This window comes from Marmota monax, unplaced genomic scaffold, assembly GCF_021218885.2.
Source record: "Marmota monax isolate L192 unplaced genomic scaffold, Marmota_monax_Labrador192_F-V1.1 WCK01_AAM20220418_F8-fsc00035, whole genome shotgun sequence".
NCBI lineage: Eukaryota > Metazoa > Chordata > Mammalia > Rodentia > Sciuridae > Marmota > Marmota monax.
Window position 1 is genome coordinate 10,282,346 of NW_026691961.1, and position 21,466 is coordinate 10,303,811.

Sequence of the window (21,466 nt, forward strand, 5' to 3'; positions counted from 1 at the left end):
CAACAGGACAGATCACAAGACAGAACAGCTCCATCTGTCCACATCTGTTTGGAACCAGGACCAGTAGTGTCCAGACCATAGTGTCCAACTTGGGATTTATTTCCTCATCAATCCAAGGCATGGGACAATAATGTCTAAAGCTCATTTAATCCCCCTCCTGTACTCCTGTCCCAAACACTCATCTTCAGCCCCTGAGCAGAATGGGACAGGGTGGGAATCCTCACCTGTGAGAGCGGTCACAATTGCCCAAGATGGGGAGGGATTGTGTGGAGTGTCCAGGCCTGGGAGGGGAACCCCCAGAAAGGAGGGTGGGCAGGCACAGGGTGTCATAGCCAAGCAAGGTGATGTGGCCCCCACAAGGAGGGTGGGGACTGTGCCAGAGCAGTTATGTGGAGGGAGATCCGTCAAATAAGGAACCACGTTAAGAATAATGAGAAGCAGATTTCTCATGTCAAAAGGGCGTTTCCAACATGGAGAGGGCCAAGTCCAGAATGCACCCGTGCTACTGGCTTAGCACTGGAGGTATTGGTATGGGCTCCACAGACAAGAGGGAAACACAGATGGAATCATGTGCGAGCTCACCCACACGTTCACATGCTTCTGAACTCTCTCCCAGGAGGGCTGGGAGCAGTAACACCTCACTAGCCACGAGCTTCCCCAGTTCTCAGATCTCAACCAGGGCTCCCAGGGGAAGCAAGGAAGGGCTTGGAAAAGAGGCATCGAGGTACCAGAAGGCCTGGAGCACCTCATGCCAGCAGAAGCATCCAGAGCTCAGTGGAGATTCATCAAAGGGACAGGAGCCTCTCACCTGCCTTAGGGGACAATCAGAGATCAAATCAATGATGAACAGATTATTACCCTTTGATGAAAATGGAAAATCAGACCAGAAAGAAATTATGAACATTTAAGGATCATAAACGAATATGCTAAAGTTTGAAGATGGTATGACACTGCTTCAAATCACCTGAGCTGATATTCATTAACAACAAGGTCAAGAGACACCATGTAGAGACACCTGTAGACACCCCTGAGCCAAGTGTCGCTGTGAACCTCACCGGCATGGGACAAGTCAAACCAATGCCACACCAGACAGGACTGTCCCTGTGTGCTTTCACCAGAGCATCAGTGGCAAACACAGGGTCACTCCACAGAACCACAGACCTCCTCTCCAACAGTATCCTGGGAACTGAAGTCAAAGAAAGCCCAGGTGCCCATCTTCAGTGGGACAGCATGGGAACCTGGACTGGCTGGAGGACAGACGGTGATAGTGACATGGCAACACTGAACCCTGACCCTGAGGCTGCACTGGAGCTACACAGGACCCCAAGGTATCTAAAGGAAGGCGAGGCAGTGAAAGAAGACTTGAATGAAGAATTCAGGGGAAAAATGTTCTTTGTAGACTTTGCAATTCTTTCCTAATTTCTCATAAGGTGGGCTCTTGAGCTGTCAGACTGGCAACCTGACAACCACGATCAGAGACAAGGGGCCTCTGCAGGTGGGGCACAGTGGGCTGTTCGGCAGACGCTGGGGCCATGGCAGTCAGAGCTGCAGGTTTGCTGACTGACGCACATGACCTCTCCGTGACGCACACAGGAAGGGGCTGTGTGACAAGACCCATGCAGTTCTGCTATGGTCAGCCTGGGGTCACTCCACCAATCTCCTGGTTCTAGGGTTGCTCTTGTCTCTCCATCTCCAAGATGTGGTTGGGGCCCGGAATCTCCCTGACTGTGGTACCCTGGGCTGAGAAGTAGGGATGTGCCACAGTGGGGCCCCAGGACCCTTCCCATTAACGAGGAGCAAAGCAACAGACTCACCAGCCCCCAGGCTCACTCAGCACCCTCGTGCAAATGCACCAAAGCCCTCTGCCCTCAGCAGTGGAAACTGCCCTGCGGCCACTGGCCAAGAAGCAGAGGCCACAGCTCTCAGGAGGATGGCATCGCTGGCACAGACTGGAACAAGGTACTAAGGTCTGTTTTTTATTTATTATACCTTGTGGTTTTCGTTTTTTTTTTTTTTTTAAGACAGAAGAGAGACAGGATTTTTTAATATTTATTTTTCAGTTTTCGGTGGACACATCTTTATTTTTATGTGGTGCGAGGATCGAACCCAGCGCCTCGCACATGCCAGGCGAGCGCGTTACTGCTTGAGCCACATCCCCAGCCCATTGTGGTTGTTTTTAATAGGAAAAATAACTGGTTCTACTCTGGGGGACTGGATACTATACACATCTGTGAGACATACTACTATGCAGTTATTAAAAGAGCCTCCCAGCAAATTAACAGTGGTTGGAAATAGCCAAAATAAACTACTACGTAAAGAAAATAGTATAAATATGAATTATGTAAAAAACAAAGACAAAAGCATCTGCATGATGACATCTGCTCCTGAAGGCCAACCCTCACAAGTGGGAGCCAGTGGCCCTGGGATGAGACAGCCCTGGCTCCTCTCCAGGCAGGTGTCTCACCAGCGAGCTGCCCCTTCTCTACACAGGGAGCACATCCTCTTGAGGATGGAAGAGCAGTCCCTTGCTGCGAGCTCTTGCAAGACTCAGTGAGGCACGCTGCTGCTGCGTCTTGTTCTATATGGGCAACCTGGAGACTCTTGAAGGCCACGTTCCCAATTTGGTTTATTATTTATTTATTTGGGGGTGGTGGTGGTATTGGGGATTCAACCTAAGGGCACTCTACCACTGAACTACAACCCCAGTCTTGTTTATTTTTTGAAAAAGGGTTTCAACTCAATTGTCCAGGCTGGTCTTGAACTTGTGACCCTTCTGCCTCAGCCTCCTGAGTACCTGGGATTATAGGTGTGTGCCACACCACATCTGGCCCCGATCTGGTTGTTGTGCACTCTAGCTCTAAAACCTCTGCTCCTATATTCTAAATCCTAAAATGCCAATCATGGCCATTTCTAGGTTAGGATTACAGGTGAGACATATGTCCAATAAAAGCAAACAGTAACTTTCACTAGGAAAAGAAAAAACAGTGACTGCAGTTTGAAAACACTATCTAGAGACCCTGGAACCAGAGTGGGTGCAGTAAAGATGTTGATGGAGAATCCTGTGCTGGAGTTCCACCTTTGCACAGGGCCTGGCCTGCTGTAGCCCACTGCCAAGAGCCTTGGCCCAGTGCAGCTGGGCACCCCAGCTGGTCCCGTAGCCCCTGTCCTCTCTAGATTCAGCCTAGGTGATGACCAACTACTCCCAAACTCTTTCAGATAACAGCCTGAGTTGTTCAAGAGTAGGCCAGGCCCAGCTTTCTGCTCTTTACATCGCTCTGGGTTCCTGTAACCAAGCTCAGGCCTGAGAGGCACAGCCTAGTTGGAGTGCCTGGTCCTCAACAGGAAGCCCGCACTGCCCCTTTCCCCCAGGCTCACCGGATGAGCGCACTCTCCTGCAGGAGCTCCCGGCTGAGGTTCAGAGGGATGTCCTCACTGTCCACCACACCTGCAAGAACAGGGCATGTCAGAGCTTCCCTGCGCCTGTGGCCCCTCAATCACTACCCAAGAGCTCTTATCTGGCCCTTTGCCTCACACCTTGGCCTTATGTGGTGAGAAGAGCAAGGAAGACAGGGGGCTAGAGACAGGCTAGGGACAAGACACATCTGAGACAGGCCCAGCCTGGGCTGGGGGTATGCCTACCGCCTCAGAAGCCCTTCGACACTTGGCAAACATACTCGGGATTTGACCTTAAAAATTCTAGCTGCATCAGGTACAGTGGCACATGCCTGTAATCCCAGTGACTGGGGAGGCTGGGGCAGGAGGATTGTGAGTTCAAAGCCAGCTGCAGCAATTTAGCAAGGTTCTAAGTTACTTAAGAGAGACTCTGACTCTAAATAAAATGTAAAAAGGGTTGGGGATGTGGCTCAGTAGTAAAGCACCCCTGCGTTCAATCCCTGGTTAAAAGGGAGGAAAAAAAAGGTGAAAAAAATCCTAGGTACATCAGGGACAGTAGACACCTTTGTGCTACAATGATATAAAGATCTAAGCACTGAATTCTTTACTCAACTTATGATCTCAAGTTCAAGGTAATTCATGCATGAATCTGAAACTCACATGATAATTCTAATCACTGAAAGAACTCAACTCAATCTCCCCTGCCCTCTTACCCAAATCAACTACAACTAATGTGGAGGCTGGAAACAGTCCTAGAGGCTCTGAGCTATATTTCTCAGCCACTCCATAAATACGGCCAGTGCACTGAGGCATGCTTAGGAAAGCAGATCTGAGAGCCAGACCAGCAGCCCGCTTTTGCAGACAGTGAGCAATGTGAGGCCACATAGGAAACCACTCACAGACTCAGGGCCAAAGTCCAGCACAGTACCTCGAACGAAGCGCAGCCACTTGGGTAGGATGTCTGCAGCCTTGGTCTGGATGAGGACTTTGCGACTATACAGTGCCACACTGGAGCCCAGCTCCCTGCTCACGTCAAACATGGAAGGTTTCTGAGAACAAAAGGACAAGGTCAGGAGCAGTGGCAGAAATCCACGATAGACACAGGGAGGCAGAGCCCAGTGGCAGGATGCGAGACAGCCCTTCCAAGGCTGCCCTGGGTAAAGAACCCAGAAGGCAGGGAAGGCCAGGGGACAGCTCCACCAGAGGCCCCAGTCCAGGGAGGACACTTCCATAACACTAACATGAGGGTTCTGCAGGGTGTGGGGTGGCCTTCTTTGGGCAGCTGCTACCCTCCCCAACCCACTCCCACTGGAGAACATAAAAGGACGTGCATGTCTCCAAGAATGGAGCCAAACCTGGTGATAAATCTGGGGTCAGAAAACCACAACCCAGAGGCCAAATCTGGCTCACTGCCTATCTGTATGACCTGAGGATGATTTATACAGTTTTAAATATCTGGGGGGAAAATTAAATAATTAATGACATGTGAAAAGATCTGTATCTTTTTAAAAATTCTTTTGTAGTTGTAGATGGACAGAATGCCTTTGTCTACTTTTACGTGGTGCTGAGGATTGAACCCAGTGCCTCACACATGCTAGGCAAGTGCTCTGCCGCTGAGCTACAGCCCCAACCCCTGTAACTATATCTTAACATCTATAGGCCCAGAGGCCCTGCCTGAGTAGTTCCCAAGGCACCGTCTATGGGGCTCTCTCACCATAGTAGCAGGGTCAGTGGCCACATAGAGACCATGTGGCTGCAGGGCCAAACCCAGTGCTCTCTGCTCTTACAGTAATGTGTGCTGGGGTGAGCTGGGTGCAGTGATGCACACTTGTAATCCTGGTTACTTGGGATGCTGAGGCAGGAGGATCACAAGTTCAAGGCCAGCCTCAGCAATTTAGCAAGACCCCATCTCAAAATTAAAAGGGCTGGGGAAGTGGCTCAGCAGTACAGCACCCCAAATATTTAAAACTGTATAAATCATCCTTAGGGCACACATCACCAGTACTTCCATCTCCAAAAAAATTTAGAAAAAGAAAAAAAAAAAAAAAAAAAGGCTATTGGTGCCCACTCTGCCTCAGCACTGGGTCCTGCTCATGTGGGCTCTGATCCAGGAGGTCTTGATAGGCTAAGACTCTCAGCATTTGTAACAAGTCCCAGGGGATGCTGAGGCTGTAGTCCATGGACCTCACCTGGAGGGAGGACACTGTCCAGCTCTTTCTCAAAGGGATACTAAGAAACCGGCACTATTACAGTTTGGTCAGGTGAAGGCACAGGAACCTATATGCCCACACGAGCCAGGCTGAGGGACGAGTGGAAGCACACAGTGACCCTGTGGATCCACCAGAGCCCTTTCTGCAGCATCCTAGGGAAAGCCTCACAAGACCTGCAACACAGCCTGCACTGCCCGGCCAGCACAGCGGCTCCAAGGGCCCCTTACCATGCAAGTGCCTGAGCCCAGGCCTGCTCCAAAAGATGTCACATGAGACAACCTTGCATGTGGGAGACTGAAGAGACTGCATTCCCCACCCAGAGGCCTCTGCTTTTCTTTTGCTCTAATCCTGCCAATGTGGTGGTATGTCTGCATGAAGATGTGCCCATTTGGGGCCATCATTGTGGCCACAGGAACGCCCTGGTTCTGAGAGCAGAGGGGTATCTCCGCAGCTGTAGCATGTGAGGGCCCTGCAGGTCTGAGCTAAGTGCCTCACCATCTCTGGCACATAGAAGAGGCTCCGGATGTTGAGGGGTGCGTCTGTCCTGTAGTGCAGGGTGTAGCGGGGCTTGTCATATGCCTGAGCGATGTAACGGTAGAATTCCTCATGCTGCAACTCGCTGACATCCTTGGGGTCCATCATCCAGAGGGCCTGGTGATGGAGATGGATAGGGAGCACAGAGAGCTGCATCTCCACCACAACCCCATAGGTTGGTGGAGGAGTGCACGCCCCTCGACAGCCTGGGGTGGGGAGGGGCCTATCCTCCACCTCCAGCTCCACCCCCTCTAGTACCTAAAAGGCTCTGGCACAAGCGTCCCTTCCCCAGGGCAGTGAAGTTGGGCAAGGGCCAACCAGGAGGCTGGAGCAGAGCGTGAGGGAGAATCATGCCATCTACCAACACAGAATGTGGACTGGGTGCACTGGGACTGGGGACCCTGCCAGCACCCCCAATCTCATCTCTCCACAAATGATGCCTCGTTCTGGGATTCTGGGCAGTGACTCCCTGTCATCTCTACCCTTCCATCCATGGAGCAGGCACATCTGTCTCCAGGGCTGCCTGAGCCCTGTAGGCAGCTCAGGGCCTCACCTGCAAGGTGTTAATCCGCCTTCCATTAAGGTACAGAGGGAAGCTGACGAAGTTACTGTACTTGGTCACCACATCTGCAGGAGGTGGAGACAGAGGAAAGCAAAGCTGCTCCAGGGTGAGGACAAGGCTTGCTGAGTTGCACCCAACTCACAGGTGCAGGCCAGGGTCCGACAAAGACACAGGTCCTGCCCACCAGTTGCATGGAGGCAGTGGCAGAACCTGGAGAGAGCAGACTTTCCAGGGCCTGCTGTGAGACCATGTAGGCTAACCGCATCAGAGAGCTCAGCGCTCTCTGTCAGACCCACCAAGTTTACAAAAGATGGAGGGCTACACACCCTGTCTGCCAGCAAGCCTTGCCTTTGGTTCTCTGAAAGAGTCAGTGAGAATTTTGTCCTCTGCAGAACTACTGGCCAAACTGGAAGCCCAGTCCTTGCCCAGCCCTTCTCAGCTATGTCTGCCTCACCAACCCACCTGGCTACCACACAAGTCCCAGAGCCCAGCTGGGGCCCAGGTGCCACTCACCTTGAACCCGGGCTTCACTGGCAAACTCTCTGCAGTCTGATTTGAGGTGGATGACAATTTTGGTTCCAGTTCTGACTCCTGAAGCTTCAGCGATTTCAAACACCCCAGAGCTAAGACCCAAGGAAAAGAAAGGCAGTGTCATTGTAGGGCAAAGGTAGTTGCTTTCCTGAGCAGAGCCCAGGTCAACATGTGGGAGACCAGATGTGCCTCTTCTGACCTAGGCAGTACCCCTCAGGTCACAGAGTGCACACCAGATGAGAACCTCTGTGCTGGGGTGCAGGTACAAGCCCCCAGGCTCCTTGGAGAATTTCCTGGGCTTGAGTGACCAGAAAGCAGACCCCGGGCACCAGTGAGGCCTGGCCCAAGTATAAATCAGCATTAGATACCTCTGCTGTTTCTGAACTGCAGCAGAGGCCAGGGGTCCCTGAGAAAAGCAGAAGCCACCTCAGAAGTGAGGGAGGAGGGGATGCCCTCAGACAGGGCCTTGCTGATGCCTTGGCCATGTTCATGCTGAGCAGCTGCTTTCATGAAATTTAGAGACCTCAATATGGACTAAGGGAGGAGGCAAGCTATGCTCCAGCCAGGCCTCCTGCCCCTGGGGCTGCTATGCACAGCCAGAAGGTCAAACTCAGAGTTTTGGGGTAGAATGAGATGAACATCATTACCCTAGGTACATGTATGATTGCATGAATGGTGTGACCCTACTTCCCGTACTACCAGAGAAGTGAAAACATGTGCTCTATTTGTGTACAATGAATCAAAGAGCATTCTGGTGTCATTTATAACTGATAAGAACAAATTTAAAAAAAGTTTATATATAAACTGATTTTAAATTGTACCCTAAAAAAATACAACAAAGTTTTGGGGCCAGCTGAAAACAATGCTTAAACTTGGCCAAGATCCCACTCTCCTCAAACACAGCTGAAGTGCTGCTAAAACACCTACCTAATCAACTCGTCACATATGGGAGCAGGAAATGAGCAAGTGGCTCTTAAAGAGTGCCACCACCTGTTGCACAGAGGCATCCTAGAACCTGCCGATGGGGTGGAGTACTAAGGACAAGAACCTAGAGGGTGGGGAGAACCAGAGGAGCCCCCATAGAACCCAGGCCAGAGAGGCCATCTACAGGATGGCCCAGGAGGAAGGCCCATCCCATACCCAGCCACTGAAGGGGCTCAGCCTGGACGGGCCAGCACCACAGAGCACAGTGATTGGTGTCCAGTCACACAGACTGTTTGGAGCCACAAAGTAACTACCTTCCCAGAGTAGGAGAGTCAGGTTTCACACCCATAAACCTGTTTTTTGCATTTTCTCAATAAAGTCTCTTTCCAAACTCAGTGGTCAAACTCAAGTGTTAGGTAACATTGACTCCAAGTGTTCCCAAGGGCAAAGACACTGCCCATGTGATGGAGGCTTGCTTCCTAACTTACCCATCTGATAGCCACTGGTAACCTGGGTTCCCAGGGGCCACTGAGCGGGAATAGACTTCAACTCTGTCGGCCACCATGAAGGCCGAGTAGAAGCCCACTCCAAACTGGCCGATGATCTTGCTGCTGGCCTCCGCCTGGTTCTGCAGTGCTTCCAGAAAGGCCTGAGGGGACAAAGGCTGGTCATAGGGAGGCTGCCCCTCTGGCACCAGGAGCCGACATTCTTACTTTCTGTGTAGGTTCTCTAGCACAGTCAAGATCTCAGTAAATGCTGAGGCGACCATGCTGAGATGCCCTCTTCCCATGCTATACATAAATAACTAAGAGCTGGGACAACCCACCTAAAGACACAGCTGGGCCAAAGCGGGAGGGTCCTTATTCATCATAAAGCTCACACTTCCGCTTGTCTCAAGGCAAGGACAAACCTGCAGGTCACACTTGAGTGGGCAGAGTAGTGCCTCCACCTATCAGGTCACTGAGTAAAGAATGAAGACTCTCCTCAGTTTGTCTTTTGCCCTGTGTCTCCAAGACTTGAAGCCTTGGGGGAGACAGCACAAACCCAGCACAGCTGTCCCAGGACCCCCACAGATACAAAAGCCCGTGAAGTCCCTTGTATAAAATGGTGTATCATCTGCTTATAACACATCTTTCCCTGTATTTTAAATCACCTCTAGATTACTTAAAATGCCTAATACAATGCAAATGCTGTGTAAACAGTTATACCATACTGTTTAGAGAACAATGACAAGAAAACTGTACGTGTTCAGTACAGACATAATAAAAAAAAAAAAACTTTTTAGGATTGGCTGAATCTGTAGTTGTGGCACCCCCGCACACAGTAGGCTGACAGTGATTGCAGAGCGTTCCTTGTTCTGAGCTATCAACATTCTGAAGGCTAAACAGGAAGCAAAATGCACATGCTCTGCTGCTCTGCCAACTCAGCCCAGCCCAGTGTCTTGCCAAGGTTCGGACATTCTACATCTGCACCAAGGGGCTGTGGAGCACCTGGAATGTGACTGAGGAACTGAACTTGACATTTTATCTCCTCTTACTGCATTTAAATGTAAGCAGCGGGGCTGGGGATGTGGCTCAAGAGGCAGCGCGCTCGCCTGGCATGCATGCGGCCCGGGTTCCATCCTCAGCACCACATACAAAGATGTTGTGTCCGCCAAAAACTAAAAAATAAATATTAAAATTCTCTCTCTCTCAAAAAATAAATAAATAAATAAATAAAGGTGTTGTGTTTACAACTAAAAAAGAATTTTTTAAAAAATAAATAAATAAATAAATAAATGTGAGCAGCCACACCTAGCTCACAGCTGCCACACAGGATAGCGCATACTATCCCTGCCATCATGGTCACAGAAGTTCTTTTTCCCCCCATTTATTTATTTACTTATTTATTTTAGTTGCAAGTGGACACAATATCTTTACTTTTTTAATGTAGTGCTGAGAATTGAAGCCGGTGCCTCACACATGGAAGGCGAGTCCTCCACCTCTGAGCCACATCCCCAGCCCCCTCACAGAAGTTTTAAAAGCAGAAATTTCTGAGTCGCTTTGGACTGACTATGGTACCACTTAGGCCAATAAAAACAAACAGAAAAGCACTCAGTCACCAGGAGAGGCAGCAAGGGCCTCCAGCCTGTGTTAGGCTGGAACAGACACACTGAGAGGACTCTTGGACCACTCATCTCTTCCCAGCATCAGATTGTGCCACACTGGTGGCCACATGATCCCCGTGTGGCTGGCAGAGCAGAACTGCTATACCTGTAGACTGTGGCCCGGGCTGCCTGGGAGGAGGCAGTCCACCTCTGCTGTGGTGTCAAGCCCACACAGCTCAGGCAGGGGCCCAGTAGCTGCCACAGAAAGGCACCAGGAGGTGAATGGCACCCTCAAAATAGACTGACAGCTATGAACCTGCCATCCTGTTTCCCACTCTGGGCAAAGTGCTTGTCTGAACCCTTCCTGCCCAGCAGTGCCTGGGACCTGTGACGCTAAAGGGAAACAACGCTGCTCTCACAGCGCCCTCTGGGGGGCCCAACTGACCAGGCCTCACTAGCCTGGCACCCAGGGCCGCCCTGCGGAGGAGAAGCAGTGACTGCGCCATCTTACCTTTGACCCTGATCTGGCAATTGTGCCCAGATTAGACACCAGCTCCTCCTGTGTCATCCCGATGCCAGTGTCCTGAGGAGAGAGACACTAAGTGCCAAGCATGGCCCATGCGGCACAAATAGCCTCAGTGGTGGGGCCCAGACGGGATCTGGGAAGTACACTTCACACACATCAGAAAAGCCCAAGTCCAGTTATGTGAGCCCTGAGTCCCTGGAGAACACTGGAAGGGGTGGGAAATTTGTTATTAAGACAATTCAGGGGGATGGGCAGAGCGCAGTGGGGCTCCATCCCCAGCACAAGCAAATGAAAACCAACCGAGGAGGAGACGCTCCATCAGTAACTGGAAGGAAAACAACTCTTGCCCTAGATGTAGCCAGCTCTGCACCCTCGGCCTGGCACACACGGGCTACGGCCTGCACTCCCCAATGCCCCTGCCCCCAGGTGGTGATGTCATGAGGAGACTGGTCAGTGGCCACCAGCAGCTCCCCTCAGGAAAGGGGACAGGATTCCTCTGCCTCATGTGTACACACAGAAACACACCACGTCTGCTGGTATGGCTGTGGACTGCCCGGCCTCATAACTCCAGCAACCATTAGTGCTGCTCATCAATGTAACAGCCCCAACAGACAGAGACAGGCGACATGCTAGTGAGGCTGCCACGGGCCCTCCCTCTTCCTCAGACCTCTGCTGGCTGGCCTGCTCCCACGTGCAGACACCCCACACAAGGCACAAGCTGCCATGCCACCATCAACTTGCGAAGTGGGAAAGCATGCAGAAGCAGCTTTTGCCCTCTTATAGCAAGTCACTTCTAGGTGTTCTTCCTGAGAACAGCCCATGGGGCAGCTGTAGCCCCTGGCTGCCGTCAGGATGTCCTTGCACTTGTTACACAGGCCCTGAGGCCCACCAATAAATGGGACACTAAGAGGCTTCTAGTAAATTCTGAGGTGCTCGTAGAAGAGTCCAAAACCTGGCCTGATCCATTTATTGTGATACATGTAATAATTACAGATAAAGAGCTGATTTAAATTAGCTTCTGGTTGGTATTAGTCATTAAATATAATTACACTAAAATGCTTACTTTCATGCACTAAAACTTTCTTCATTTTGGGTGCTGGAATTGAAGCCAAGGCCACCTGCAGGCCAGGTAAATGTCCAACCACTGAGCCACACCCCAGCCTCATGGCCCTTCCCCTAAGGATTCTGTTGAAAGTTCTAGTATAGAGCTGGGGATGTAGCTCAGCAGTAGAGTGTTTGCTGGGGTTGATGTGAAGGAGAAAAAGCACCTAATGGTTCCTGTTTTCAGCTTACAGTGATTTCTTCTGAGATTGATCTATAGATTCATTGAAACTCAGTGAAAATTTTCACAGGTTTTGTGGAAAATGACAAGAGAATTCTAAATTCTATATAGAAACACAAAGAACCTAGAATAAACTGAAAAAGAACAAAGCCGGAAAACCTACACTACCTAAATTTAAGCCTTACCATAAGCTACAACAGTTATGTTGCCAGGACACGGACACTTAAGGACAGACACACAGATCACAGGCACTAAGCTGTGGTGCCCCCAATTTCTAACCAAGGTTCCCAGACAGAGCAGTGGGGATGGAAGTACTTAAACAGACAGTGCTGAAGCAACTGCCCACCACACATATGAAGGCAATGGCAGTCTCAAACCACACCCAGATTCACCGGAAATGGATCACAGACCTACATGTAAGAGCTAAAGCTACAATCCTTCTAGAAGACCATGCGGGAGAAACTTTTGGCTTTGGAAGAAGCAAAAAAGTCCCAGACAAGCCAGGCGTGGTGGTGCATGCCTATAATTCCAGTGGCTAGGGAGGCTGAGGCAGGAGGATCTCGAGTTCAAAGCCAGCCTCAGTAAAATAAGGCACTAAGCAACTCAATGAGACTCTGTCTCTTAAATAAAATATAAAATAGGGCTGGAGATGTAGTCAAGTGCCCAAGTTCAATCCCCAGTACAAAAAAAAAATCTGTCTCAAACAGATCACTAAAAGCATGAAGTATAATAGGCAAAAGTCATAAACTTGACTTCCTTAAAATTAAACAACTTAAGGGGATGGAGGTTAGCTTAGTGGCAGAGCACTTGCCTAGCATGAGGGTTCCATCCTCTGCACTGTAAAAAAGAAAACAACAACAATAATCTTTTGCTCTTCAAAAGATAATAAAAAAACAAGCCACAGACTGGTGATTTTAAATTCTCTTCGGCTTTCTGTGTGTTCCAAATTTTCTATGATGGGTATGTGTTAATTTATAGTAAATTTAAGGCAGGAACCCTCAGAACAGGAAGGACAGTCCATGTATCACTTGAGTCTAGATGTAACTGGAAGGCAGGCGTGGCCTCCCTGTGTCAGCATGTTAAGCAGGGCTGCTGCCCACCAGACCATCCTGGTCAACTCTGAGAGGTGGGAAGTGGGTCTGGGCATCAAGAGGGAGGTACCTGGATGGTGATGGTGCCTTTCTCAGAATCTGTCTGCAGGTGGATTTCCATTTCTGGCAGGGTCTGGCCATCAGACACCAACTTGTGTCGCAGCTTTTCCAAGGCATCGCTGGCATTGGAGATGAGCTCCCGTATAAACACCTACAGGACAGAAGCAAGAGGAAGGATAATGAAGGGCACTGACTCTGTGGGACCTGCCTGGCTGGCTGCATCTGCCCTAGCTCCAAGTTGAGACCTGATACAGATCACTCAGCTCCCAAACACAGATGGTCAAGGCAGGCCCACACATGAAGGGTGGGTCGCTCCTCCCCAGCACAGCTTTCTGTGGCAAACTGACTTCTACTGATCTTTCCTTTGGGGTTTTCAGTCAGGCCTGATACTATTACATGTCTATTAACTCAAATTATAGCTATTTTCTTTCCTGTCTCTTGCACAGCGATGACAAAATATCGTCCTCAACATCTTTCTCTCCTACTTAAGAGGGTTACTGCTTCATTTCATCTAGTGGGGTCATCAAACATCAGAGCCCCCCATGGTCTGGAGGAAGAGGGCCCCAGGCCCAACAGTCCTCTCACAGTCTGGGAGGTACCTCTGCCCCATGCAGAGCTCCCACTCAAACTATACTAGAGCACTCAGGTGAGGTGGGGGAGGCAGCTGGCCAGGCAGAGGAAACCTGCAAGCATTCCTGAAAAGCCCCTTCCCACTTTGTACATTGTGCTTTACCCTTCTTCCCAGCAGTGATTAGCATAGAACCTACAGCTTATTTGTTCTCTGCTTTATCCAAGTCCCGTCACCCTTAAATGTGTTTTAATCTCCTTGAAAAGTTCTTTTGTCACCCTCCCTGCTCTATGCCACACAGATAGTGTGTCCTCCAGCCTCTGTTGTCCCACTAGACTTGCATGTAGTCATGCCAGCAAAGAGGTAAACAAACAGGGGCCCCAGGGCACACCAACAGCACCTCAAAAATGGACCTCAGCACAGCTCATGCCAGCATTTGAAAGATTTTTAAGTTATCAGCAGAATTCAAATAACTCCCAGATTGACTCTCCCAGAGTCAATCTAGCCACTCCAAAATCATTTGGATACACTTATCCATGAAGCTGAAGCAGATTTTGGTGAAAATACTCCCTGTGGTAGATTAGGACCAGGGCCTATCTGCAGCCTAATGCATTCTCACAACTAAGACATATCCCGGCACCTTGGCAAGATAGTGTAAGAATAGTTCTGCCACAAAACATGTGAGACCTGAAACCGATAGATGGCACCACACCTCTTTTTCTGAGTATAGGGAACGGGCCACGATATCCAAAAGCTTCTTTGTCTCCGCCTGGAACTCGTGTCTGGAGATGGACCCTGGTAATCAATCACAGATGCAGCCAATAAAGCTATGTTTCCATCTCTGTGCAAGAACATGCTATAATACCACTCAAAACAATATTTAAGGGCTGGAGTTGTGGCTCAGTGGTAGAGCACTTGCCAGGCATTGTGTGAAGTCCCTGGGTTCAATCCTCAGCACCACATATAAATATATAAATAAAAGATCCATTGACAACTTTAAAAAAAAAAAAAGTTTAAGGTTCTAAGTTTTAAATATTCCTTTTTGTGTTTTTGGTAGTAGGGACTGAACCCAGGAGCACTTTACCACTGACCTGCATCCCCAGCTCTTTTTATTTTGAATACAGGGTCTTGCTAAGTTTCTCAGAGCCTTCCTAAGTTGCTGAGGTTGTCCTTGAACTTGTGATCCTGATCCTCCTGCCTCAGCCTCCCAAGTTGCTGGGACTACAGGTGTGTTCCACCATGCCCAGCTAAGTTTTAAATATTCTTCAAGAGTGAACAAAAAAGAAAAGTGGACAGAAAATAAAATCTCTCAGGTAAGGGGTCTCAGGAGCAGGACATCTTCCACATGACTCTTGTCTCCATGGAAAGGAGTGGGTGCATGTGGAAAAGCTCTCCCACATGAGGTCAACACACTTAAGTGGGCTGTGGAGGCCAGCTTCTCAGAGCTGCTGGTCATGAGAATCAGGCTGGCCCTGACAACCAGATCCTGCATCATGGTCTCCAAAAAAAGTGGCATTCTATTAAATTACTTACAAAAGGAAAATGACAAAAACTCAGTTCTCTCAACATCAAAGATTCTGTTCTTATTGCCTCATTTAAAAGTCAGAAACAGAACCCCTTCAGGCCTGGCTCTGGAGGCTAACTTGCCGTACTTCAGAGTTCAGTCCTGTGGAAGCTGGGCCAATACTCTGCTTCCATGATCATTAGCAGAAGTGAATCGCCACTCAGCACACTCCTGGGTGACCACCAGAGGGGGCAAGGCGCAACAGGAGAAAGTCAGAAGTTGTTTACTGGGACGGAAATGGAGGACTCACTAGTCTAGGGATCGCTCCCCACAACTGAGACCTACATGGGGCTGTAGTCAATAAGCAGCTCTGTCAATCACTGCCTCTGCTTCAAAAACCTCCCCTACCCTGCCACCAATGACCCAAGAAAGACTCCCCAGGCCACATCACCTTGCACGGTCTCAGTGCTGCTAATGATGGAATGCAGGGGCTCCTCCTTCTTGTCCTCAGCAGTCTGCGATGTACTATACAGACGTCCGGGGTAGAAGCTGGAAACCAGGTTTTGCCCGGGGCTCCTGAACTGAAGTGGGGTCCTCTGAGGACACAGAACTGACTTTCCTGAAAAGGCAAATGTGTGGAAAGGATAACAATTAATACTCAGAAGCAGAATACCCCAATTTCTTCATATCTCCTCTGTCCAGCAGAGGAATGAGGATTTCTCTAAGGCAGCCTGTTGCTCTGGAGGAGTGAAAAGACTGAGCATGGTGTGGCTGCAGTTTTGGTGACATTTCCTTACATGTACCACACAAGTGTGTTTTAATGAAAAACAGCGAAAGATATGTTCTATCTCGCAGCCAGGGAGTCAGCAGCTCACCCACTGGGTGCTGATGTCTCCTCCAGTCTGCTGTTCACAGACTCCTCTGACTTCAATGCCACAGAAACCTCACAGGCCCAGTGCTCTCGCCAGCTGGAGCCAGCAGGCCAGGGCACTGGAGTTGCTTAGATGTTCGACACAGAATGGTCAAGGATATGTAGACAGTCAACATGACAGTCTGCAGGAATCCGGGCCTAAATGAATCTATCTGCCCTGTCAGGTACTCTCCTACTTTTCGGAAACTTGTAACAAATAGAAAGGAATGGGGGCTGGGGATGTGGCTCAAGCAGTAGCGAGCTCGCCTGGCATGCATGCGGCCCGGGTTCGATCCTCAGCACCACATACAAACAAAGATGTTGTGTCCGCCAAAAACTAAAAAATAAACATTAAAAAAATTCTCTCTCTCTCTCTCTTAAAAAAAAAAAGAAAGAAAGGAATGATGTAGAAGGTACAGAAACAAGGAGACAGGTTTTTTCTTTGTTTTTGTAGTTGTATATGGGCAGCATGCCCTTATTTTATTTATTTATTTATATTTAATTTTTATATTTTATTTATTTATTTATTTATTTATTTAAGTTTTCGGGCGGACACAACATCTTTGTTTGTATGTGGTGCTGAGGATCGAACCCAGGCCGCACGCATGCCAGGCGAGCGCGCTACCACTTGAGCCACATCCCCAGCCCCTATTTTATTTATTTTTATGCAGTCCTAAGGATTGAATCCAGTGCCTCACACATGCTAGGAAGTGCTCTACCACTGAACTATAGCCCTAGCCCTGTTTTTTTCCCCCATTTATTTATTAATTTTTTTGGTACTGGGCGTTGAACTGAAGAGTATTTACCACTGAGCTACATCTCCAGCTCTTTTCATTTTTTAAGACAGGGTCTCACTAAATTGCTAGCCTGGAACTTGCGATTCTTTTGCTTCAGTCTCCAAAGTCGCTGGGATTATAGGTGTGGCCACCGTGCCCAGCCCATCAAACATTTAAGATGCCAACACTCCTGCATGGTCAGGCCATGCCCTGGGTTCTCTCTTCCCACCGTCTATTTGGCAACCCCTCCCCACACTTCATACAGGAGGCCACCCAGCAGCACTCATGGCCCTCCCCTCCTCTGACCCAGTGCTTCATCCCTTCACAGCAAGAGTTGAAAAGCTTGAGATCCAGTCTTTAACTCTACATGGTCACCTCAACATCGCCTGGTTCCACCTTGTTGTTGAAATTGTGGGGCACTTGTGACCCCGACCACATGGATGCAGGCTGCTCTGGGCTGGGCCTCCCGCACTCCAGTCACAGCCTGCCAACTGCCTCCTGCCCCGCCCTCCAGCAGGTGTGTGATGCCCCTATACCCACACTTTCACCTGAGCCCTGATGGCACATGGAAGCACTTGCTAAGCTTCTGTACACGTACACGTGTATACACACACACACACAGTGCTCCTGCAGGGGCTGGCATTCCACTCTGGTGGGTCGGAGCTGGGAAGAGCAAGCCTCAGTCCACTCCAGCCATGGAGCACACTTCCCGAGACCATCACCTCCCTCCACCTGACCTCTTGCTCTGCTGGAGGCCCTTTCCTCACCACTGGGGCTCCTGGTCCCCTCAGCTCTTCTTCTGCCACCTTGCTCTACCCCAAAAGAACACCTGAAATCAGAGGCATCTGTTTCAACTAGTTCACAGGTATCAGTGGTCAGGGCCTGAAAAGTCTTCTTGGGGACACAATTCAAAACCACAATAGACTGGTTACCTACAAGGAGGTGTGTATTGTTTCCTGTGGCTGCCCTAAGAAGTGCCGCAAACCAGATGGTTTATTAAACAACAGACACTCATTGTCTCAGAATTCTGGAGACCAGAAGTCAGCAATCAAGGGGTGGGCAGGGCTGGCTCCACCTGAGTTTTCTGGATGGCCATTCTCCACATCCCCAGCCCTATAAGAATGCTAGACTGGTGCCTGCCCTAGTGACTTCAGCATAATTTGATCACTGCAAAGACCCTATCTCCAAATAGGTCACATTCACAGGGACTGAGAAGACTTCAGTTTTGTTTTTTGTTTTTTGGTGTGTGTTGGGGATTCAACCCCCAACTGGTATATGTGAATGGAGTGGAAAGAGGGAGGGTATGTGACACTCCTAAGTATACCTCTTTGTATATCTAACTCTTTGAACTATAGCAATGTTTTAAATGAGCCATTAACCATGCAGGGCATGCAGGAACACAGAAGGAAACACAAACAGTAGCAAAGGTGCGTGTTACAGATGATACAATGAGCCTAAGAGGAAACAAGAACTAACCTAAGTGATTTCAGAAATTGGTGTTTATTGCGAAGCTAAACTCAAAAAGGACTGCATATAACTACTGTACTCAGGTTGCTAAATCTGTTCATCAGTATACATTAGCAAGCCCCAAACTGCTCTGAGTGTGGACCAAGTTCAGCTCTTCCCTGAGAGAGAAAGGTGGTAACAGCAGGAAGGAGGCTGGGAAAAACCCTGCAGGACTACACTGGAAGTGGAGGCTCTGTATGGACTCACCACCTTGGTCTAGGTAGATCAGATATAGAAACCAAAGCAGAATTTGTGACCAGGCCTCACACATGCTAGGCAAGCACTCTGCTGCTGAGCCACACCCCCACCCCTCCATAATTTAAAATATGTTCTTTTTTAATTAATGGACTGTTCATATCTTTTTATTTATTTATTTATTTTTAGTTCTCGGCGGACACAACAAACTTTATTTTATCTTTATGTGGTGCTGAGGATCGAACCCAGCGCCCGGCGCATGCCAGATGAGCACGTTACCGCTTGAGCCACATCCCCAGCCCAACTGTTTATATCTTCTGACAATTTTTCTACTATATCCTGAATCTTTTCTTATTGACTTGTAAGAAACTTTTATACACTAAGGAAACTAGTTCTGTTTGCAAAACTTTCATCACTTCAAGATTAAATATGATTCCCCGTGTCTGGTGTTTCCTGTTCTCCCCCTTAATATTCACAATTCTTTTGAAAGGGCTGGGGATATAGCTCAGTTGGTATAGTATTTGCCTTGCATGCACAAGGCCCTGGGTTCAATCCCCAGTACCACCAAAAAAAAAAAAAAAAAAAAAATTCTTCTGAAAGGATTTGATATGTTGTGATGGAATAAGTACATAAGTACCCATAGTTGGAAAAAGGAAGGAAAGCAGCAATCCATATTTCTACCTGGAACTTCAAGATTCTTGAAACATAATTTTAAGACTACATCAATCCACATCACTATTAAAAGCAGGTCTGGAGCCAGGTGCAATGGCACGTGTCTGTAATCCCAGCGGCTCTGGAGGCTAAGGCAGGAGGATTATGAGTTCAAAGCCAGCCTCAGCAAAAGCGAGGCACTAAGCAACTCAGTGAGTCCCAGAGTGTAAATAAAATACAAAATAGGGCTGGGGATGTGGCTCAGTGGTTGAGTGCTTCTGATATAGAAATTAATCCTCGTACTACTTCTCCCCCACCAGAAAAAGGTGAATCCACTGGTCACAGTGGCACACTCCTATAATCCCAGTGGCTTGGAAGGCTGAGGCAGGGGATGGCGAGTTCAAAACCTGACTCAGCAACTTAGTAAGGACCCGAGCAACTCAGTGAGACCCAGTCTCTAAATAAAATACAAAAAGGACTGGGGATATGCCTCAGTAGTTAAGTGCCTCTGGGTTCAATCCCTGGGACAAACAAAAAAAGGAGACCTGATTTTAGATTAATTGAACTTTCGATGACTCCACAAATAAGCCAAAATAGTGCAATCAATCTGCCCAAATCAGATACCAAACGTACCATCTGCACAGTATCTGTCTTCATATTTCCCCCACACCCTATAGGAAAAGCCACAAACCTCAATGTCAGGCCACAATATCCTTGCGTTAAAGTATCAGTCAGCTTGGGGTCGCACAGAAAGAGAAACACTGGGAGTCTGAATGTGACACCATCCATAGGACCTGACAGTAGGCCTTCTGTCAAGGCCCTCTTCCCCTATTGTGGTTCTTAGTGACCTCTCCCTACAAAGAGTTACAGCACTTACTTTCCATGCTGCTCAGTTAAAACTGCTGTTACATGCTGGCTTGAGGCATCTCTTCTATTAATTTCTTGTTACTATATAATTTATCTCACTAAATTAAGAGTAGGAATGAGCTTATATTTCCCTGTATCAAATACTCGGAAGGCAAGAACATCCATACTTCTCAGGAGGCATCTATTACAAAAGCAGTACATCTCTAGATGCAGAACTTTTTTTTTTTTTTTTAAGTTGTAGATGAACACAATACCTCTGTTTTATTTATTTATTTTTAGGTGGTACTGAGGATCAAACCCAGTGCCTTGTACATGCTAGGCAAGTGCTCTACTGCTGAGCCACTACCCCAGCCCCCAGATGCAGGACTTTTTATAAACTTAGATATCACTATGTTCTAGCAGACACAAGGTGGTCCACAGTGGCGTTAGGTGTTCTTCAGGGGCTTGTTAGACAAGTTTATTATTTACTTATTTATTGTGTATGTGTGTGGTGCTGGGGATGGAACCCAGGGCCTTGCACAGGCTAGGCAAGTGGTCTACCACAGAGCCACACTCCCAGCCCCTTTTTTGACTAGTATGAAGGAATGAGAACAGCACCTGCCCAGAGGCCACCAAAGTAAGGTCAATAAGTAAAAACACTGGCTATTGTGCTTTAATATAAAAAGATCACCCATCTGTCTTACCAATCAGTCACTGTCCTTACTATGGTTTTACTTCAAAATGTCATCTTCAGTTACGCTCCTTAGTAATATTTTTCTTTTTCTTTTTTTTGTACGAGATTGAACCCAGCGTTTACCACTGAGCCACATCCCTAGCCCTTTTTGAGACAGCTGCCTCACCTGGCACCATCTCCAATTTTATCATGAGTGACAGCAATAAAAACTATTTCACATTTAGTTTCAAACACTTCCTGACGGGCTGAGCTGACTTGTGTCCTACCACATTAAGTCTCCTACAGATAAGCATTAACTCAGGATCATCAACAAAAAGAGACTATCGGAGCTGCTAATGAACAAGAACAGGAGACTCTGAAGGCAAATGATACTTCCTAGAAGGGGTCAACACAAAAGGAGGCAGGCTGGAGTTAGGTGGATGAACGCCAAGAGAAACGGCACAATGACTTGAAGAGCCAAAGGGAGGACTGGAGCAATCACAGAAGCTGAAAGGGAAATCCCTGAAGGAAAAGAGTCGAAGAAAGAGCCTCTCAAGTTCCTGACGGATCCCCTAAACCATGCCATGTGGCAAACTGTAAGCGACCCATCCAAGGACAAATAATGCAGCTGCTGTCGT

The 21,466-nt window shown here is 48.5% G+C and overlaps 1 protein-coding gene and 1 non-coding gene across 2 annotated transcripts in view; one reads left to right on the plus strand and one right to left on the minus strand.

The window, feature by feature from the left end:
* The window catches only part of Trap1 (TNF receptor associated protein 1), a 36,955-nt gene that overhangs the window by 8,921 nt on the left and 6,568 nt on the right, over positions 1-21,466 (minus strand). Inside the window, exons 2-11 of the mRNA XM_046444073.2 lie at positions 15,723-15,890; positions 14,480-14,562; positions 13,210-13,350; positions 10,752-10,823; positions 8,643-8,803; positions 7,213-7,322; positions 6,691-6,764; positions 6,099-6,254; positions 4,322-4,442; positions 3,376-3,445 (exon numbers count right to left, since the gene is read on the minus strand). Coding sequence (XP_046300029.1) covers positions 3,376-3,445; positions 4,322-4,442; positions 6,099-6,254; positions 6,691-6,764; positions 7,213-7,322; positions 8,643-8,803; positions 10,752-10,823; positions 13,210-13,350; positions 14,480-14,562; positions 15,723-15,890 — 1,156 coding nt within the window. The remainder of the gene's footprint in view (positions 1-3,375; positions 3,446-4,321; positions 4,443-6,098; positions 6,255-6,690; positions 6,765-7,212; positions 7,323-8,642; positions 8,804-10,751; positions 10,824-13,209; positions 13,351-14,479; positions 14,563-15,722; positions 15,891-21,466) is intronic.
* Positions 19,153-19,225, plus strand: Trnaa-ugc (transfer RNA alanine (anticodon UGC)). The gene has a single exon. It is a non-coding gene; the product is annotated as a tRNA-Ala (tRNA).